The following is a 22,838-nucleotide window of genomic DNA, read 5'->3' on the forward strand; positions in this document are numbered from 1 at the left end:
CTATAGTAGGTGCTCAACAATATAAAGACTTGGTCAAAAGTCTTAAGGCCAAAAGCTTTTCGCTTCGACCGCATACCAGAGCCATTACCCCACTATTAAAGATTGAATGACCTTGATATACTAGCAGAAGGTTTCTTTTTGCGGTAGAGAAGCTCCCTGCTTGACTTGTGTTCTGAATACTCCGCTACACGGAGCATTCCAGGAACACTCATTGCGCTGCAGCTGAACTCTGTGGCCTTAAGACTTTTGACCAAGACTGTACCTTTTCATTAGCTGAAGCTAACCTGCTGTATGTAGACGTGCTAATACAAGTGCTACCCGAGCTGTGCAGCTTCATTCGCTGAATCTGTTCAATAGCATGAGTGCCACCTTTCCTCCATTTTTCTCCTGAAAGTAATGTACCTTGTTAAATATTTTCGTGACGCAGTTTCATGTTCTAAAACACTCTTCCTTTCTAGGAAGCTGAGACGATCTGGATCGTCTACAGGATCCAAAGAAGTCGAGTGGCACTTTTATTGGCAGCACACTCCTTTTTTGGCACACTGCCAGTAAATGACAGTGACCTAATGCAGTAGAGCCGAGAGGTAATCTGTTTTTTTACCTGTAGCACAGTTCAGCCTGATAGCAGCGTAGTGAATGCTATGTGCCTGCTTTCCATTGCAATTTGCAGACGTCTTTTAGAAATCACTATAGAGCCTTTGAAGAATAGTACGGAAAAAGGAATAAACAGAGAGTTGAAAGCAACATCATGCGTGCAAACATGCCTTTGTTTCTCTATTTGTGTTGTACCGCATCGTTGCTTACAAGGATGCAAGAACGGCTAATTGATATCTAGGTTGCATCGAAGCACTGGACTACACGACACCAAAAGCCAACTACACAAACAATGCGAAGACCTACCTCACTCAGAAATTAATGTGATTTCATTAAAAAGAATAGAATGAGCATTCTCGAAAGAAAAAAGCATATGAACATAACAGCAAAGTGTATATCAGCAAGAATACATGAAACAAATCATACTTGTCTAATACCCAACAAAAACATTGAAAATCAAAGTGACAAATCAATAAGTGATAAGGAGGACCTTACGCACAGTCCTAAAGTGTTTTCAGTAGCCTCCTTACAAAATGGTTTTTGTGCTTAGACATAATCACGCAGAATACAGAAGTAAGCCGCTCGGCACAATGTGGAATGCACCTCAAATTGTGACGGCCGAGACCTTTTCAGTGAGGCTTTATATATGCTCCTTGACAAGGAAATTTTAAGTACAAGAAGTTCATTGCTGGGATTGGGCAGGGTGCCAATACTAACATGAGTTGTGTATGTAGCAGCAGGTCAAAATGAAATAGTTTGGGCCATCATAAGTCATTTTTCCACAACATGTGGCCGGCGTGTTGTGTTCAGTGTAAAATTGACATGGTGTTCCAGCACAAGAATTTCCTCACATTCAAACATTAATAGAGGTGTTTTACACAAAGCCAATAGGCAATGCAAAAGTTTGCGCCGTAAGACAGTGTGTTTTTACTAGTGAGTAGGAAGCTTTCTTATCCCCCTGCCATTTTTCTGTGTCTTGTCCTGTTATGTTTTCAAGAGTCCGTGATCGAGGCTTTACTTGCCTGCTAACCATCATATGTATATTTAGTTTAGTGGCTGACATATCTCTGTCATTTTCTCTTTCTCTTCATTCACAGATTCCAGAGGTTCCAGCGGAAAATGGATAAGAGATTGTCTTCCTTGAAAATGAGCAGGAAAACTCGCACCTCGTACCTGCAGAGTCTACAATTTCCTGCACCCTGGAAGAGGGTACCGACAGCAGGGCAGGGAGCAGGGGACGAGTGGGGAGAGAAGTGACAGAGGCACATCAAATCTTCGGAGAAAGCGGCCTTCCAGCTCATTGCTTAGTGAGCTCATGTCCATGCATGAGCAGGCCGAAGAACGTGCAGCCAAGGCTGCGAAGGAAAGCAGCTCATCGGGCTCCAGAAAGAAAGCAATGAGGTGCAAAAGGGGATGCTTCAGGTTATGAAGGAGCCTTTGTGCTCAAATAAAAATAAAGAATAATTTATTCTTTCCTGCATGTAATAATCGAGGAACTGCCAGTAACAATATGCTGTTGACAATGCTTATACAGGAACATGTTTCAAGTATAATGAAATTCCTCAAATTTGACTTGGACACTGTAAGAACGTGTGTACAGTTACTAACTTAAAAGTGGTCAAAAATGTTTCTGGCACACCGAAATCATAAGGCACCTAAATTTTCTCACTGCATTTAGAACAGAAGCCATGAACTGAGGGGTGGACTATGCAGGCGCACACTGCAGTTTGTGGCTGCATGTTTATACTGCTGAGCGATTAAACTTTTCAGCAATTTCCGTCTTTTGAACCTTTTTATGAGGTAGTTTGTTCATGTTCTTTGAAAAACAACTGCGTGCTTAACAGACGAAGACTGTGTCTGTGTTCTGCCTCTGTCTTCGTCTGGTCTGTTAAGCGCAGTTGTTTTTCCTACATGAAATGGAGACGCAAGTTCCAGTTCAGACTGCGGAACAGTTGCAAAGATGCCACACATGAAAATGTCGAATGAACACACATGAACCAAAAGCAGCTTAAAAGCACGTACCTGGAGTTTCAGGGAAGGTGTTCACTCATGTTTAAAATGAGAGTTTTTGAGGTAAACGGAAGCTTTTTCCGGCATAATTCCAGCGTTCGCGTACGTCAAAAAACAAGCGAATCATCCTAAATAGCTAAGTGATTAACTAAATTCTAATAGATAACTTTTAAACTATTACCAAAAGACACCTGATTGCAATAAGAGGTTTGTAGCGGACCGTTAAGAATGGCCATATCAGTTTTAAAAATTCGAAAATGCCATCACCCTCGGCGCTGTGGCACGACAGAATTTGGCTGCATCGTGCTAAAATACATGCATTTTCGAAAAGTATGTAGGCAAAGCAACCGCTCCAGTAGTCGTAACTAGTCGAAATAGCCAAATTTTGTCGTGCCACTGCGGCGAGAGTAATGGCGTTTTCGAAATTCTAAACACTGGTATGGCTATTGTTATTAGTTAAATGCTAACTATTATAAGTTAGTTTTAGAAATTAGCTTGTTAAGATGATTCGCCTGTTTTTGACGTCCGCCAACACTAGTATTACTATGCGGCAAATTGCTTCTCGTTATCTCAAAAACCTTATCTTAAAAAAATTAGCGATCACCTTCCCTGAAGCATCCGGCATATGCACAGTTGGATAAATATTTTAAACCCGTATGCCACAAAACACACTGAAATAAGCTCATGCACCTACACAGCAGTAAATGCAAGGCATTCACTTTGAAGCAAGGCGTTTCGCCAGGGCATTTCTTGCGGCCACCCCAGAAGGTTCCACTTGTCTGCTTGTGCAGACAGGCTGTGGCCGTCGCCTGTCTTCTATATGCACCACATCCAGGCTGTTAGAGTCACAGCTGTCGGTAACTTCCTCACATGTGTTGTGAAGGACACAGCATGATCGAATGACATTGGGAACATTAACAATGTCACATTCCAGGCCCTTCAGTAGAATTCTGAAGTGTGCCTTGAGGCGCCCAAAGGCATTTTACACCTCAAGTCTGGCGCTAGAAAGGAGAAAATTAAATTTTTGTGCATCAGAACTGATAATGACGGAATGTGGCAAGGGCTTCATTACAATCTTCTGCAGTGGGAAATCTTGGTCGGCTAGGAAGAGAGGCCCAATCTGCACATCTTCAATTTCTCTCAATTCCCTCTTGAACAAATCGCTGTCCAGAATCTTTCGAAGCTGTGACACTTAAAAAACTGCTGCATCATGGTTTCGGCCTGGAAAGCCAGTGTTCATGTACAAGAATCTGTACTGGTGGTCTGCGACAACCAAAGGAATTGTGCTGTACCACCCCTTTTAATTGTGGTAATCCACAGCGGGTTCCGAGGGTGGACAAACTTCAATGTGGCTGCCGTCGACAGTTCCTACGCCCTGCGGGAAGCCTGCGACTGCTGCAAACTGCTGGAGATGTTCGGCCAGCTCGTGCGACATGAGCATTTTTATATACCATGGTTCCAGCACTCCCACCATCACGTCGCAAAACTCCCCCGCAATATTGTTTACTGATAAGCGGCTCACTCCGAACACATTTGCCACCGTTCTCTCTTCTGCTGAGGTGGCTAAGCGTTATATGGCAATCGCCACACGTTTGCGCAGCGGTATCGTCTTGCACATGTTCGTATCGCGCAGCTTCATCCACTCGCACACACCTACGATATACTGAATTGTGCTCCTGGGCATTCGAAAATTTTCTCTTAAACCACTCTCCGGAAGGTGCGGAAGAGTTGTTTCATACCTCGACGTTTCACGGGGGTAAGTCCACACACTACGCTCACGCGAGCACAGCCTTGCAGCTAAGGCTTGCAGACGCCTGCACGTTCTCTTAGCTTGGTCTTGTTCAGCTTGCCGTTCTTTCAGCTCGTGGAGAATTGCGATCTGCCGCAAACGTCGCTGCTGCATTTCCGTCTGACAAGCAGCGAACATAGCCCAGAACCCGCAGCCTCTGTCCACATCGTCCGGCACGGGCTTGCTATGAGCCAGCGCGATGTGTACAACTTCGCGCGGACGCACGGTGCCACGGTACTCACGCTCAAACCAAAATAAGAGATGATAGAAGAGAATTTAAAATAGCACTTAATCTAGCAAACAATTAAAACAGGAAAGTAGTTGATAAAATTGATAAAATGAAACGTGGAGGGCGGCAGGAAGACGGGCGGAGAGTCGCAGAGACAGCCAAAGCAGAGGTGGATACTTGGCTCTCGGGTCGCCTGCGGAGTCGACTGCACCCCATGTTGAAATACTTTCTTAAGTTTCATCTGAATTTCAATAACCTCGGCACCACAAATTTCGCTGCACAGATGTAACCAAACCTCGTTCGAGGAAAACTTCCTACGTTTGTGTTTAAGGTAAGATTTTGTGTACCGCTGGCATTAAATTAGCCGTGGAGATTTCTCTCCTGGAGCAACAACGTGACCGCGGCACAACGGCGCACACCGAGAACAGGTTTCCGCGTGTAACGCCGCCAAACTGCAGTTCACGACAACCAAAGTTAACTCCGCCTAACCACGCTTGGGCTTAACCGCGGTTAAGTCGGCCGCGTAACTAGGGCATAATTCGCTTTATTAGAGGCCAAATTTTACTGAACAATTTCTCTTTCCTTTCAAAACATGAAGAAAAATGATCTAAAGCGAATGATGCAAAAAGAGGCCTCACAAAATCAGCCCCTGATAACTATTTATTTTCAATCTCATGGTCCCCGTCAAAGTAAACTAAGAAAGAGGTGCCAGAGCAACACAGTAAAACATTGAAAATTGGTTTTTCAGGAAAATAAATGGCGCAGTAATTGTCTCACATATCTGCCGTAAGCAAAGGGAGGAAAGTGGGAGTAAAAGAAGAGAGAAAGAGGAGCCATAATAGAGGCCTCCTCAATTAATTTCCACCACCTGGGGACGTTTAATTCTCTGACATCGCACAGCACACGGGCGTCTTTGCGTTTCGCCAATCCCTGCTGCTGCTGTCATCGAAAGCGAAAAAAAAAGTAATTTATAAGATATGGTTGCCCAGAGACACGCGTGACGAATTTTGCTGCCGTGGCTACGTGACGGCAATGAAAAGAGCCTTTTTTCTATTTGTGGTTTCTTTAAAAGTGATACGAAAAGGACGCAAAATAAACCGTTACTGGAGAAAAAGGCCGCCTTGCGTTTGTGTTACATAGCCACGGCTTCTTTGCTTACTGACGCACAGAATATAGGTTTGGCGCCAGGATATTCATAGTGAGCTGGCGCAAAAAAGTAGAGAGAGGAGAGAGGTTATAATGCCTTGGTTGCATTACGAAAAAACAAATAATAAGCTGAACAAAACGCTGCGAGGAGAGCTCCAAATACTTGCTTACCCGCAAGAGCGCATAAATAATGCGGCTGCCTTATTGGGAAACGCCTTTGTGATGAGGTTGTGAAGAAGCCAAAGCCGCTCGGCAACTTTTGATGTTACCTGCAGGTTTTAGCACTGGCCTTTCAGCTTTCTTGGCCTACGTCACGAGTGCAAGCGCTTGTGGTCCGGTGGTCAAAACATGCGACTTTTGACAGCGTTGTGCAGAACGTGCGATGTGTATCGAGGCGGCCGTATTCGGGAGAAGAAAGGCCGCGACGCTTAACCACGACGACGTGCTTCAGATCAGGAGAAGAAAGGCGGCGGAGAGCGCACAAAACTTGCAAAACCGAGGCGAAAACGGGCCACGCCCTTTTGCTTGAAGTGAGCTCGTAGTGTGTGTGCTGTAAGAGTCAGCGACCAAGTTATGAGAGTCTTTTGTGTTGTCGGCTTTTCTGCCCGCACTATTCAAATGCATCGGCTATTTAGCTTTGCTCGTGACAACGCGCGCCGAAAAAATTGCCAGTCGCGGGTCAAACCAGACGGCCTGACATTTAACCCCATAGTATGAGAGGTAAGGCATGCGAAACGCTTCTTTTCAAGAACAATTTCTGCTTGGAACGGAGAAATAATGCACAATTTATATTTGCATCCTCATAATTATTTAAATTATCAGCCATAAAATGCACCTTCTCGCATTGATTTCATGGCGGACAAAAAGCTGCCTGAATGGCAGTCTTTGGCCAATATGCAACTGCAGCTCAAAATAAGTAATCCTGCTTGTTAGAAAAATAATTGAAATATAGAGTATCCGGGTCAAAAGGTTGCCCTGGAATATGCTACGCAAGATGTAGGAAAGCTGTTATGAAGAAACAAAGCCAAAATCAACGCTACAGAAGAGAACAACACGCATGAGTTCACCGACTTTTCATAAGGCGCCGATTTTATCGGCAGGTTAGCTGCGAAAGATAGTGTACTTAAGAGTAGTAACTACCTCTGATTCACTGTTTAAACTTTCTCTGGTACCACTCTGTCAAGGTAGAACATCAAATGTCCTGAATTCCTCGCGTCAGCTGCAGTTTTCTCTTCGAAACGGCGCGCCGCTGTATTAAGCTCAATGCAACTGAAAAGGATAGTGAGACCCAACATGCCCCTGCCGGGACCGGTGTCTTCATCCTGAAAGCGCCTCTGGCCCGTCGAGGCACCCTACACTCACCGTAATACAGGACATGCTACGTCCACCGCTATCGCCGAGGGTAGCGCTGGTGAAAACTCTCATGGTTCACTTACACGAAATAAACGCAATAAACAGAGCAACAGATTGGACAGCCGTCGCTGTAGCTCAGTTGGTAGTACACCGGACACGATATTCGGAGGTCGTGGCTTTGGATACCACGAGCGGCGTGGTTGTTTTTTCTGTTGCTTTACACTGAATTTCCTTTATGCGACAGATTAATCGAAGTATTTTTCTCTCATTACTTGGCACTACAAAAAAAAAAATAGAAACATTCCCCTGTGCACCTTGGTTTCGATGACTGTTGACTTCCTTCATGCGTTTTTCAGACGAGCCCTTCATTCCTTTTAACTTGTCTAATATATTGTCACGTGTCACGGACAAAGAGAAGACAGCATTCGTGACACCTGACGGGTTGTATGAATTTAATGTTATGCCTTTCGGCCTTTGCAACGCTCCTGCCACTTTTGAACGCTTTTATGGATACGCTTTTACGTGGCCTGAAGTGGCAAGTTTGCATGTGTTATCTGGACGATGTTGTTATTTTTGGTAGGACCTTCGCCGAATATAACAGCCGCTTAGCCATTGTCCTAGACTGCATAGAGAGAGCGGGCCTCGTGCTGAACTCGAAGAAGTGTCGCTTCGGTGAACGCCAAATTACTGTGCTTGGTCATCTCGTTGACAAGGATGGCCTCAGACCCGACCCGCAGAAGGTTGAAGCTGTAAGCAGTGTCAAAGAACCCAAATCAGTGAAAGAGCTCAGGAGTTTCCTAGAACTTTGCTCATATTTTCGGCGTTTCGTTCCCAAGTTTTCTGATTTAGCCTACCCGCTTACAAGTCTCCTGCAGAAAGACACCCCTTTCCACTGGACTCCCGAATGCGACTCCGCGTTTCGGCAGCTCAAGTTTCTCCTCACCTCGCGGCCAATATTGCGTCATTTCTGCCCGACAGCACCGACTGAACTCCACACTGACGCCAGCGGCATCGGCGTGGGTGCTGTGCTTATCCAACGCCATGAGGGCAATCAACACGTTGTCGCTTATGCAAGTCGCACCCTCAGCAAGTCGGAACGCAATTACACTGTAACAGAGCAAGAGTGTCTCGCCGTTGTTTTCGGCGTACAACGGTTTCGTTCGTACCTTTATGGACGTGCTTTTACAGTCGTCACAGACCATCACTCTCTGTGCTGGCTGGTCAATCTACGCGACCCCTGCGGTCGGTTGGCCCGCTGGGCGTTACGCCTCCAAGAGTTTAACTTCAAAGTGTCTTACAAAAGTGGCCGCCAACACGCCGACGCAGATTGCCTCTCGCGGCTGCCGCTCACGGTTACTACTTCCGATGATGAAAACTTCGATGACTATCTCGCTGCCGTTTCCCAAGAGTTTCCAGATCTTGGCACTTTCCAGATGGAACAACGCAAGGATCAGCACTTGGCGCCGCTTTTTGCCGAAGCCCGTGACCCGACATCCGCAAGCCCTTTCTGCGTTCGCGACGGTTTACTCTACAGAACGAATTACTCGCCTGGAGGTGCGCGCTTTCTCCTCGTCGTTCCGGCTACTCTGTACTTCTCTGTTCTGCAGGCAATGCACGATGACGTCACGGCTGGGCACTTGGGGTTTGCCAGGACCCTTAACCGCATCAAAGAACGTTTTTACTGGCCAAAAATGCGTCACATGGTTCAGCGCTACGTGGCCACCTGCGTGCAGTGTCAGCGGTTCAAGCTTCCCACGACTTCTCCGCCTGGACGCCTGCATCCTTTGCCACCTCCAAGCACGCCATATGAACAAGTTGGACTCGATCTGCTCGGCCCGTTTCCCCGCTCGTCCAACGGTAACCGCTAGATTATAGTGTGCGTTGATCACCACACCCGTTACTGTGAGACCGCCGCCCTACCTTGCGCCACCGCTGCTGAGGTCTCGCTCTTCCTTCTTCGTACTGTCATCCTCTGGCATGGACCTCCTCGAGTTGTTATCAGTGACAGTGGTCGCCAGTTTACGGCAGACGTTGTGGAAGAGCTTCTGCGTCTTAGTTCATGACATTTTCGCCACTCGACGCCGTACCACCCCCAGACTAATGGACTGGTTGAACGTACCAATCGGACACTCACGACCATGCTGGCCATGTATGTCGATTCCCGCCATAAGAACTGGGACGACGTGCTTCCCTTCATTACATACGCCTATAACACGTCGAGGCATGAAATAACTGGTTACAGCCCATTCTTCCTTCTTTATGCCCGTCCGCCTCGAAGCTCCCTCGACAGCATCTTATCTTTCTCTCTCGACACCGAGCCTTCTATCGCCAACACTCTATGTCGCGCTGAAGAAGCCCGTCGGATTGCCCGGATACGCACCTTGGCATCACAGCATCGCTCTAAGCAGCGTTATGACCGCCGGCGCAAGGATGTCTCCTACCTGCCCGGTGACGTTGTATGGTTGTGGACGCCCCTACGCAAGCGTGGCTTATCAGAAAAGCTGCTATCCCACTACACCGGCCCGTTCATCGTTGTTGCTCGCCTCAATGACCTCAACTATGTCATATCTCCCCAATCAACGCAAGGACGCCGCTCAAGGACAACCCAGGTCGTGCATGTCGCACGGCTGAAGCCATTCCACTCTCGGGACCCCGATTGATTGACTGGCCCAGAGGGCTTCGTCTGCGAACGGGGAAATGTCACGTGCTGCGCATGGGCTCTGAGGAATAAAGAAGACGTGCGGCGGCTGGAAGTAGAAGAGGAAGAGAAAGTCAAGTATCCTGCCGCCGGCGCACCAGGCTCCTCTCGACCTGCCTTGTAAATATTATTTGTAAATAGAACCTGTAACAATATATATATATATATATATATATATATATATATATATATATATATATATATATATATATATATATATATATATATATATATATATGGCTCCCTTCATATATATATATATATATATATATATATATATATATATATATGAAGGGAGCCAACAGTCACCGAAACCAAGGGGCATGGGAGAACGTTATTTTTTTATGTGTTGTGCTTATAAGTGGGATAATATTACTTAGATTAATAACTTGCTTTAAGAAACTTACTTAAAAAGCAGCAGAAAAAACAACCACCGCCTCCAAGTCACCCCGATACACTTGTCCACATTCGCCGCCAACCACTCCCTCCTCACCTTTCTCAGGTCCCCCCTCGGAAGAGCGACCGCTGGCATACTGCCGATCAGCGCCCTCTGTGTTATCACTGTGGCACTCCCGGTCACGTCTACCGCAACTGTCGTTACCGACGTATTGGTCTGCAGGGATATAGTGCCGATGCGCCCCGACCGCTGCGTGGTGAATGGCCTCGAGAAATAAGGGATTACCTGGCCGCGGCACCCGAAGCACCAAACTACTATGCTCCGTCGCCGTCTCCACGGCGTTTCTAGTCTCCGCGACGTTCTTCCGCCGACATTTCGCGCGGGAGGTCTCCTAGTCCGCGTCAGGAAAACTAGAAGCGGCAACCTTTGGGGGGAAGGCTGCTCACCGGTGACACGTCCAAGATCTTCCACCGCTGCACAGACATCACCGACCGCTTCTACGACGCACCGACGATCACCAGCCCGATAACACGCCTCGCCGCATCAATTCGCCGCAACGAAACCGCCTGGCGCCGCACCGCAGCCGTGAGCGGACTCCGCGACGTTCTCCTGCACCTACGGCTGCAACTGCTGATCTGAACATTTCAATCGACGGCACCGGCGTCACCACAGTTGTGGACACCGGCGCCGACTACTCGGTAATCAGTGGACCTTTTGCGGTGACTCTGAAAAAGTTGACCACACCTTGAACGGGCCCACAGCTTCGTACTGCTGGGGGGCCATTTGATCACCCCAGCTGGCATGTCACTAGTCATCGAAGAGGACACGTACCTGGCCACCTTCTTCCTACTCGAGCAGTGTTCCCGGGACGTAATCCTCGGAATGGGTTTTTTTGCAGGAAATGGCGCGGTCATTGACCTTAAATCAGTCAGTGACGTTCTGCACCGACAACGGCATCCACAGTGCTTCCAAACGTCCCGCGGCTCTTTACATCCTTGATGACGTCACCATTCCACCCCGTTCGAGTGTTGTGGTATCTGTCGGCGCGAAGACGCTGCGGAAGTTTGAAGGTGTCGTCGAAAGCGAACAAATTATGCTTTTCTACCGCTGTCTTGCTGTCGCCAGAGGGGTCGTTCTCGAAAACGGAGAAACCGAAGTTATGCTTACGAATTTTGAAGGAGAGCACCAACATCGCAGCCTTGGGACCACTGTGGCCAACATTCATGGTATCGCCGACATACATTCGACGAGCACCTATCCTTGCTATGATGTCATCAGCAGAAGTTCACACCGATGTTCCCGATTTCCAGTACGACATTAACACCGCGACAGGGTTAATCACCGACAGGGGTACAGCATTCATGGCTGACCTTCTGCAGCAGACTACGCCACAGTCATACATACCCCCGAAAGGCGACATCCTACCACCTTCGGACGAACAGTTTAACGGAACGATTAAACAAAATGCTAGGCGACATTCTACCAATATATGTCTATCTTCAGCACAGAACTTGGGACGAAGTGCTCCCATACGTCACCTTCGCATACAATACGGCCGTACAGGAGACGGCAAACATGCCATCGTTCCGTCTCGTTTCCGGCCGCGACGTGACCACGATGCTGGACGCCATGTTACCGCCTGTGGACGACATCGACCCGAATGCGGATCTTCACACCTTCCTGCACCTCGCTGAAGAGGCTCGTCAGCAGGCCAAAGTGCGGATTCTCCACCAACAATGCCGAGATGCCCAACACTATAATTTACGACGCCGTGATGCTCGGTACACATAAGGAGACCGTGTGTGGGTCTGGTTTTCCATTCGCCGACGCGAAAGCTCCTCTGCCGGTATTTTTGACCATACAAAGTGATCAGTCCAATTGGAGACCTCAACTATGAGGTCGTTCCTGACGGTTTTCAGAAGTCTCGGCGATCCCTGCACCCTTTGGTGGTACACGTTGTCCGTCTAGAGGTTTACTACGAGCAGTAGCGATAGAGCTTAACTTTAGCGTGCACATCATGCTTCCCCTAGTGAACTTTTTTTTAAACACACAGGCTGCGCATCGGGACGATGCTCTTTCTTTCCGGGGGGCCAGTGACACGGTGCATTCCGCATGTTCGCTTAGCGCGGACCTGAAGCACGCGCCGCCTCAAAAAGAAGAAGCGATCTGTAGCTGTGGTCAAGACGTTCGACCAAGGCCACAACAACAACGTTCGTCGAAGCCCGCCGCTGTCTCTTGTGATCAGTGATCTCACGCATTCACGCGTGACAAATATATATTGCTACGGGAATAAACGCCCAGAGCATGGCGCAAGCCGACCAAGTGCCCTGCGCGGAAGGAGATGCGGCGCGGGGAGCGCGCGGAGGAGCGAGCGCGCGCAGTCGATGATACAGATTGGGGGCCGTCGGAGGTGTTCCTTTGGCTCTCTCCGACTTGGTGTGGTTTCCTTTGGGAGGGACCGTCGTCCCGTTGCATATTTTGGTGGAAACGGTGGGATGGCGCTCACCCGCGCTCGGAAACAGGTAGCGGAAGGGCTGAGGATGGCGAGCAACCTCCGCTTTACGCGGCACACGGCGCCGCTGCTCTCGGGCATTCCGACAGTCTCCCTTTTCCCCGGCGCTGGAAGCCGCCTTTGAGCGCCTCCATCGGCGAGTGGACCGGCTGTTCCGGCGGCTGGAGAAGGTGGAGCAAGAAGATGGCGTCTGTGGCGATCAGGCAGCGCCGGAACAACTAGTTAGGACAATGGGTGAGCAAGTGGCAAAGACCAAGCTGGCTGCAGGTGGCGACGAGCGTGAGCATGAGCGGAAGAGGATGGTGCGTCGTCAAGGCGAGGCAGCGGATAAACGTCTAGATGGGTGACGGCGTTGAGCTTGCGGTAGTCCACGCAGAAGCGGATCGCCCCATCCTTCTTCCGCACAAGAACGACGGGAGAGGACCAGGGGCTACACGAAAGGGAAATGATGCTCTGGCCTAGCATGTAGGCCACGTGCTGCTGAATAACCCGCCGTTCGGCTGATCGGACACGACGGGGTTGATGGTGGATGGGCCCGTGACCGGCAGTGTCGATGCGGTGGTATGTCCAGGTAGTACACCCGAGTTCTTCGGCACGCAGAGCGAAACAAGTGCGGTGTTGCTGCAGTAGCGCTTTGAGTGCGGCGACCTCCGCGGAGGTCAGGTTGGGGCCAAAATTGAAAGACTCCCACGGTGGCGCCTCAGGTGTTGGTGGGGTCGGTGCCAGGGCCGCAGGATGCAGAGAGGCAACCGGCGAGCCTGGGCTTAAAAATTGCGCCGTGCCCAGGGGTGACCCGTGACGCAGTACGAGTGGGTGACCACCGATGTTAAGGACTGCAGCACGTGAGCCGTTCCGTTCACCACTGAAACAATGCACCCAGGTGAGGTCGTCTCACGGGCTGGTGCGGCACAGCGGTCTGGCTCGAAGAGTACATCGGCGGTTATCTGGTCGCCAAGCTGGCCCTGTACCGAGGTTGCCGCGCCCGGTGGTAGGGTCACGTCAGAAGCCGCCAACACTACGCACACGTCGGACGGCGGAACGTAACGAAGAAGGTTCAATACGAGGCCGCGCAAAAATGTGGAGGTACGCTTGGCCGCCGACACCAGGGAGTCATAGCCCCGCACCGTAGTGAAAAACCCGACGAGCCCAGCCTTGGCGACGTGGAGGCGGCCGTTACGCCGGCTGTCACGAAGTCGACAACGACCCCAACTTGCTGGCACCAGCCCCACCCGAGGACAACCAGCCAAATTTGGGTGTGGACGACCACAAACTAGGTCGCTAAGGTTGTGCCGAAAGCAAGCACATCCACAACGTCACGTCCGAGTTGGTGCACCAGGGTGCCGTTGAATGTCAAAAGCTGGGTCTCAGGAGCCAGAAGAAGCACGTGGGGCACGCCGGTCACAAGTGAGTTATCCAGGATGTTCACCGCAGCCCCCGTGTCGACTAGAGCGTTCAAGTGCTGGCACGAGAGCGTAGCAGCGACGGGCGGGAGGAATGGAGACAGACGCGTGGGGACTGATTCGGCGAACTTGGGCCCCAGGAGTTTCGCTGGAGCGTTTCCCGACGGCGAAGGGTTAACGCAGTCCCTCGAATGGTGGCTCCACTGGCCGCAAAGAAAGCAGTCTGGGTCAAGCTGGTGCGCCCTCTGCGGACAGGAGCAGTAGCGGTGTCCACAGACCGTGAAGCCCACTCCGTGGTGGGGGCACGAACAGCCGCTTGCTCCTCACGCGTGGTCCTCAAGATTATATCAGCCTCTACAGCGAGGTTCACAGCTGCGCGAACGGACTCGGGACGCACTAGGCGGACCTGGGGCTGGACTTCCGGGTCCCGTATGGCGTCGACAAAAGCTCCCGTGCTGACCAAGCCCACGGGTTTCGATGGTGCACCCGGCAGCGACTGCGACGCCAACCGCTGAAAAGCCGCGGAAAGGTCCTGGTAGCTTTCCACAGTCTCCTGCGCTGGTATTGGAGCCGGTGCTGGCCCGAACCATAATGGTCGGCAAGGAGGCCCGCGATGGCGTCGTACCGGCCCAGCTCCGCGCGGGGTATGTACAGGAGCAGCTCCGCCGCTCGGCCTCGACGCCTGGAGACGGGCATCACAGCCCTCGCGCTGGCGTCCCATCTCTGCGCCGCCGCGATGGTGTCGAGCTAGAGCTGTTAGGCCTCCCCAGGGGCAGTGCCATCAAAAGTTGGTAACTCCACCGTCATCCCAAGCGGGCAGGCCGGATGTGATGCACCTGCGCCGTGCACACTGTTGTGATCGGAGGCCCCGACAGCGGGAACAGACGAGCTCGGCAGGCGCCATCGAACTATGTTGGACCAAAGGTGCTGTCGTCCTGAGAAGAGGATTAGGAACGGCTCCTGGCGACGGTGAGCTGTGACGAAAGGCCTCTCATCCCTTCGTCCGGAGTATGGAATGCGGCATTTCCTCCGAACTGCGCCATCATGTGGACCAGCAGAAAGACCCGAAGAAAGGCGCCGGTCCCTCATCGCTCGCTTGCACCTGCGCGGCCAGACAAAGCGGGGGCGGACACGGCTGATTCATCTTACCCTCTGGATTTCACGGGACCGTCAGGACGCATCTTTCCCTCGGAGGGGATCACCGCCTGCAAAGCCAACGACCTTATGCACCTGATCAACCCGTCGGAAACAGCATTCCAGGACCTCAAGCCGCCAGGATTCCTTATCGCGTGTGCACGTGTTTGTGAGGGCGGAGACTATGAAGAGTGTGTCTGCATATTGGACGCTTGATCAGCCACCGGTTTCCCTAGCTAGGTGCCTAGGGAATATCCACTGTTTTTAAGCCGCAATTTGGCTGGTTTCACGGCACTTCATCTCTGACCTTTGGTCTCTCTGCTTCTGTTGTAAATATGTAAATAAACCTTCAAGTTTACCAACCCTCCTGAAGGCTTCTCTCCGTCGTCTGCAGAGTTCATCGTCATGCGGTGAAGACCTCGGTCTCGATACCCAAGCATATCAACTGGTTGGCAGCGGTGGGATGGTCTGCGCCTGGTCGTGACTCTGGTATGGCAAGTGCGCGGTCTTTCTCTTGGAGCATTGCCAGGTTTTACAACTTCGTAAAATTGTTAGCCTAGGTAATCGAAGGTTGGTATAAGAGGCAGCCGGGGCTCCTCTGACCACGTGAGTAGATATGCCTTTGCTTAAATAGTCATGGACTGGAAGAAGCTGCGCAAACCAGACCTAGTTCTCGTATGCGGGAAATTGGGCATTGATTGTGGGTCGATCCGTAGAAAACCTGAATTGATTAGGGCAATTGAGGATTTCGGTGCTGACGAGGAGGAGATAGTAGAATGTTGGGAGCTAATTAAGGAGGAGTTGTAGAAGGAAAGGGAACAAAGGAAGCGAGAGGATGAACAAAAGAAGCCAGAGGATGAAGAAAAAAGGAAGCGCGAAGAGCACGAAAGAAAGCGCGAAGAGCAGGAAAGGGAGCACGAAAGGAAGCGCGATGAGCGCGAGAGGAAGCGCGAAGAGCATGAAAGAGAGATCGAGATAAAACGGCTCGACCTACAGATAGCTCAGGCTGCACAGGCAGAACGCACTAGGCTAGAGGTGCCGAACACAGTGGCAAGCCAGGCAGCATCAAAAATAAAAATAAAGGACTTCTTGCAACCGTACAAGCTTGGAGAGGACATAGGGCTCTTTCTCGTGAACTTTGAACGGGCATGTGAAAGTTGCGAGTTCCCGACCGATTCTTGGCCGCAGAAACTTCTGACCATTCTTCCATGTGAGGCGGCCCAAGTACTCGCTCGACTGGCAAAAGAAGAGGCGGCAGACTATACTAAAGTAAAGGCAGCACTCCCAAAAAAGTATCGCCTGTCCGCAGAGGACTTTCGGCGCCGCTTCAGGGAAGCCAGAAAACAGCCTAACCAGTCATTTCCGGATTTTGCGTATAACCTTAAGGCAGACCTGAAGGAATGGCTAAAGGGAGAACAGGCTTACGGAACTCACGATAAAGTAATAGAGGTGATCTGCCTGGAGCAGTTTTTTGGCTCTTTGAGGGAAGAAATGCGCGTGTGGGTGCAGGACAGGCCGGGAAATAAAACCCTAGAAAGTGCAGCAGAGCTGGCCGAAGACTTCCATGCCAAGCGCGTAGCAGAGGGTGCGCGTGCCCCCGTTAGCCCCAAAGTAGAAAAAAAATTTCCACGGATCCAGACAGGAAGGGCAGCAAGCCGTAACTGGGAGCGGAACGAGGGCCAAAAAGCAGAATCAAGCAACCCCACAAAGGGGGCGATCGAAAAAGAGAGGGATAAAGCTTTTGAAGCCAGAAAGAAACCAGTGTGTTTCCGTTGTCACGAGCCCGGTCACTTCGCCCACGCTTGCAGGAAGCAGGGAATCGTTCTCTCCTTGGTGGAGGCGGGCAATGAGAACTTGCGCCTGCTAGAGCCATACCTGAAAGACATGCAGGTTAATGGAAAACCGTACCGGGTTCTGAGGGACTCCGCGGCCACCATGGACGTAATCCACCCCACGTACGTGAACGCAGCTGATTTTACTGGGGAATGTGCAGGGATTAGGCAGGTGGCCGAAGAGAAAAGCGTATGCTTGCCGATCGCACGAGTTAGATTAGAGGGCCCGTTTGGCGTTCTGTAAACGGAGGCAGCGGTATCACGGAATCTGCCGGGAAAATTTCCGTACCTCTTTTCAAATCGGTCGGAGCAGATGCTCCAGGAAGATGGTCGTAGTTTCGGCGATCGAACCGTCCAGGCGCTCTCTCGTGCGAAGGCTAGCGAGATTGCAGCTGAAGTAAATCGTAGGAAGAACGAAGGCTCTCCCACGACGGGTCAGGCAGGGGCAAACGCAGGAGGCGATGCTTCTGAGACGAGCAGAGAGGCTCGCGGCAGGAACAGATGCGACGCCGAGTACAAGTACTTAAAGGGGGTCCAGTTTGATCCGCTCGTGGTGCCGCAGAAATACCGCGCAGGCATCCTTAAATTGTGCCATTGTGGGGGCTGGTCTTGCCACCTTGGAGTGAAGAAAACTAAAGCTAGGCTTCTACAGGAGTTTTATTGGACTGGATGCTTCAGGGATGTCGAGCAATTTGTAAAGTCCTGCGACTCCTGTCAGCGTGTTGGAAAGCCAGGGGATTTAAAAAAGGCTCCGATGAAGCTAGTGCCCGTGATTAGCGAACATTTCCGTCGTTTGGTGGTGGACGTAGTCGGTACTCTACGAGTGACTCAGTCGGGCTACCGCTACCGAAAAGGGCGTGAAAACGGGAATGCCGACCGTCTCAGTCGTAGCTTTCCTGCATAATCTTGCATAAAATGCCATGCCCTAATGGTCGAGAAAAGCTACCGCCTATCATTTTTTGTTTTTGTTTTGTTTTTTTCTTGCTGCTCCGTACCTACCTCATTGCTGAAAAAAAAAGTTTCTTACCAAATTTCAGACGCATGTCTTTTGAGAAAAAAGGAAAAACAAAAAGAGGAACTAGTTTTGGTTCAGCAGACTTCCGGGCGTGAGCTGTTGGCGAGGGTTAAGTCATCGAAAATTTGTAGCCATATTGCTCTGTATTAAAGACCTGGCAATGTTCTGAGGCTGGCCGCGTACTGCCTAGCCGGAGGTAGGGCCTGAGCTCAGATCTGATCGCTAATGCTCCATTGAGGACCCTTGCCAGCTGTGCAGGTCAAGTGGGCTGACAACTACGAGGCCGACTGGGACTCTGACACCCATTCGTGGTGCACCGACCAGCTGCAACCACTTCGTGGCGTCTTCTTGGCGGCGGACGGATTGTTGTGATCGGAGGCCCCGACAGCGGGAACAGACGAGCCCGGCAGGTGCCATCGAACTATGTTTGACCAAAGCTGCTGTCGTCCTGACACGAGGATTAGGAACGGCTCCTGGCGATGGTGAGCTGTGACGAAAGGCCTCTCATCCCTTCGTCCGGAGTATGGAATGCGGCATTTCTCCCGAACTGCGCCCTCACGTGGACCGGCAGAAAAACCCGAACAAAGGCGCCGGTCCCTCCTCGCTCGCTTGCACCTGCGCGGCCAGACAAAGCGGGGGTGGACACGGCTGATTCATCTTACCCTCTGGAATTCACCGGGCCGCCAGGACGCATCTTTCCCTCGGAGGGGATCACCGCCTGCAAAGCCAACGACCTTATGCACCTGGTCATCCCGTCGGAAACAGCATTCCAGGACCTCAAGGCGCCAGGATTCCTTATCGCCTGTGCACGTGTTTGTGAGGGCGGAGACTATGAAGAGTGTGTCTGCCCATTGGACGCTTGATCAGCCACCGGTTTCCCTAGCTAGGTGCCTAGGGAATATCCACTGTATTTAAGCCGCAATTTGTCTGGTTTCACGGCACATCATCTCTGACTTTTGGTCTCTCTGCTTCTGTTCATTCATTCATCATCATTCATCATCAGCCCTACTACACCCACTGCAGGACAAAGGCCTCCCCCATGTCTCTCCAATTAACCCTATCCTTTGCCAGCTGCATCCACCCTTTGCCTGCAAACTTCTTAATCTCATCCGCCCATCTAACCTTCTGCCGCCCCCTGCTACGCTTACTTTCTCTTGGAACCCACTCCGTTACTATTAAAGACCAGCGGTTATCTTGCCTTCGCACAACATCCCTGCCCAAGCCCATTTATTTCTCTTGATTTCGACGAGGATGTCATTAACCCGTGTTTGTTCCCTCACCCACTCTGCCCGCTTCCGATCTCTTAACGTTACACCTGTCATTTTTCTTTCCATGGCTCGCTGTGTTGTCCTTAACTTAAGCTGAACTCTTTTCGTTAGCCTCCACGTTTCTGCCCCGTAGGTGAGTACCGGTAAGATTATGCTGTTGTACACTTTCCTCGTGAGGGAAATTGGTAAACTGCACTCATGATCTGCGAGAATTTGCCATATGCGCTCCACCCCATTCTTATCCTTCTAGTTATCTCCCTGTCATGATCTGGATCAGCTGTCACTACCTGCCCTAAGTAGACGTATTCCGGCACAATTTCTAGGCTCTCGCTGCCAATTGTGAACCGTTGTTCCCTTGCTAGGCTGTTGAACATTACCTTGGTTTTCTGCATGTTAATTTTTAGACCCATCGATCTGATCTGCCTGTCTAACTCGTTGATCATGATTTGCAGTTCACCTCCTGAGTGACTCAGCAAGGCAATGTCATCAGCAAATCTCAGATTATTTAGGTATTCTCCATTTATTCTTATTCCCAACTGTTCCCAATTCAGGCCTCGAAATACCTCCTGCAAACATGCGGTGAACAGCATTGGCGAGATCGTGTCTCCTTGCCTGACGCCCTTCCTTATTGGAATTTTATTGCTGACTTTATGGAGGACTATAGTAGCTGTGCAGTTGCTATATATATCTTCCAGTATTTTGACATAAGGCTCTTCTACCCCCTGATTACGCAATGCATGTATGACTGCTGAGGCGTATGACTGCTGAGGCGTATGACTGCTGAGGAATGCAGCGATGGCGTAGAGGTAGAACATCCGCCTCGCGTGCAAGAGGACCGGGGTTCAAATCCTGGTGCCGCGCAATTCTCCACCGGGTTTAAAAAAAAAATCCGCGTGTCGATGGAATTGCATAACCAGGCCTGGAGTGCGGCCTTATCTCGGTGACCAGAACCGACAACGCACTCTCTCACCAGAGCAGGATTTGGCCACCCTGGTGTAGTACTTGGCCACAACCTTCTATGATCAAACCAATTAACCCTCTCTGCTTCTGTTGTAAATAAGTAAATAAACCTTCAAGTTTACCAACCCTCCTGAAGGCTTCCCTCCGTCGTCTGCAGAGTTCATCGTCATGCGTTGAAGACCTCGGTCCCGATACCCAAGCATATCAACACCAAGGTCGGACTGCGAAGCCGGCCTACGGGCACGGGTGCGGATTTCATGGTGTTGATGGAAGGCACTGGCCGGCCGCGGTTCGGGCCGGGTCGGTACAACGCTGATTGGCTGACGGCTACTTGACGGAATAGAGATAGATTGCGATGAGGACCCCGAGTCGGGAGTATAAAAAACCGCACTGCATTCTCGGGTGCCTGTGAGTAACTGATTAAGAAATCGATTTAATATAAGCAACTCTCAGATACGGAGTGTTGCCGCTTTTATGAGTAGTGTTAGAAAGTGTACCGGAATCACTGGAGGAGCACACGCTTCAATGACAACATTGAGTGCATAACTTCAACATATAAATTGCATGGCTACCAAATTAAGGACCCAGTATGAAGATGGGAAGCAAGCTATTCTCTGCTAGCACGACACTCAAACAGAGCAACAGTATACCCTTTGGAGGTTTGATCACAACCTCACTTTTATAATATATATATATATAAGAGAAGTGGGCACTTCTACAGAGACACATGTATTTATCAACGTTTCGACAGCAGTGCGGTCTTCTTCAGGACTGTAGTGGTCTCGCGTCAGATGGACGTTTTAAGTTTGTAAAGCTGCAGAGGAGGGAGAAAGAAGTGTAACAAGCGAATAGCAACAACACTTCAAAAATTGAACAAAAAATAAAAATAAAGATGGGGGTGCGGGGAGCAGACAGGGATAATATTCGGGGAAGAAGCAAGAAAATAGAAATGAAAGAAAAAGGGGGAAAACTAGTATAGTAAGGAAGGATGGGGCACAAAAGGAGATGGCGAAACGAGAGAAAGGAAGAGGAAGACGGGGCGGGGGACATGGGCAGCGCGGCAACCACAGGCGTGCGAAAGCAAAACGTGCAAACAAAATACACAAACAAAATGAACAAACACAAAAGGCGCCGCTGCAGATGCGTGGCCAAAGAGGAGCCGCTGCGCAAATGACACTGGCAGCGACGAACAGGCCAAACCAGGCGCCTTTTGGGGGTCTCACTAATTTCCGGTGAGCCGAGGGCTAGAACGTTAAGGATGGAGTGGGCTATGTTAAGGAGCACATGTGTAAGAACTTACTCAGGCGGTCTGGGTTTCACTGAACGGTGCACCCCTCTCCCTGGGCGCCGGGAATACTTGTTTGTAGGGGGGGGGGGGGGGGGGGGGAGGGCTGGGCTAGCTGTGTACAAAGATTTAAAATTGTCGCAAAATGTAAAGACAGAACGTCAACAGCTTATCAATACTGCACGAGGCAGGATAGTGCTAGTAAGGAGGGGTATGATTGCCTGGGATATACACTAGGAGTTATAAAGGGTATATCTGAGTTAGCCAATTAACGAGAAGTGTAGTATTATTTTGTTTGGAGGTCGTGAATAAAATAAAGGGTACCAGGCTTTTCGCTAAGACCTTCTGGAATAGTTTTAAACTTGTGGATAAAATGGGATTCACGTTGTTCACGTTCTCACCTGTTTTTGAAGCCCCCTTGAATAATTGTTACTTTTAGTTGGTCAAATGGGTGTCCTGCGTTTACATGCTTGAATAGGGGAAGGTTTGAGAGAGACTTGGTGCGTGCGCGGTGATTGTTAAATCGAATGCGGAATGCAGTGTTTGTCTGTGCTATGTATTTCTGGTTACACACAGTGCATTCAAGAAAGTAAATAATGTTTGATGAGTCGCAGTCAAAGTTACCGTTGATTGAATGCTGGAAAACTGACCTCGTACTAGTTGCGGAACACGTAGTCTGCATGTGCTTGCAAACTTTGCAGCGACCTTTTCCACAGGGCTGGCATCCATATTTTGGGGTTTTGTGTTCCTTGGAGTGGACTAGATGGTTCTGAATGTTTTTGGCACGACTGCAAATCACGCGGGGTGCGCATGTAATTATTTTCGATAGTAGTTGATTTTGCTGGAGAATAATAAAGTGCTTACTAAGAATTCTCTTTATGTTCGGTGCGTTATTGTTAAATGTGAGAATAAGGTTTGTAGTGTAATCATTTCGGTTATCTATTCGGTGCCCCTGGAGTATTTGACTACGGTTCAGATTTGAAGCTCTGCTTATGGCGTCATCAATAAGGGAACGTTGATAGCGCTGTGTTAAGAGCATGTTGCGCATGTGTTCGGAGTTTTCATGAATGTCTAGGTCGTTAGAGCAGATTCTTCAAAAACGATGGGCCTGTGAATAAAGGATGCTGGTTTTGCAGTGACGGGGATGGGCGCTTTGAAAATGTAGATATTTTTTTTAGTAGGTTGGTTTTCTATAAACGGTTGTACGAGCTGACCC

At 50.0% G+C, this 22,838-nt stretch overlaps 1 protein-coding gene across 1 annotated transcript in view; it reads left to right on the forward strand.

Moving 5' to 3' along the window:
- LOC144098007 (uncharacterized) overlaps positions 1 to 13,075 on the forward strand; it is a 78,641-nt gene extending 65,566 nt beyond the window's left edge. The window contains exon 4 of the mRNA XM_077630580.1: positions 12,843 to 13,075. Coding sequence (XP_077486706.1) covers positions 12,843 to 13,075 — 233 coding nt within the window. The remainder of the gene's footprint in view (positions 1 to 12,842) is intronic.
- The last annotated feature ends 9,763 nt before the right edge of the window (positions 13,076 to 22,838 follow it).

This window comes from Amblyomma americanum, chromosome 7 (genome assembly GCF_052857255.1).
Source record: "Amblyomma americanum isolate KBUSLIRL-KWMA chromosome 7, ASM5285725v1, whole genome shotgun sequence".
NCBI lineage: Eukaryota > Metazoa > Arthropoda > Arachnida > Ixodida > Ixodidae > Amblyomma > Amblyomma americanum.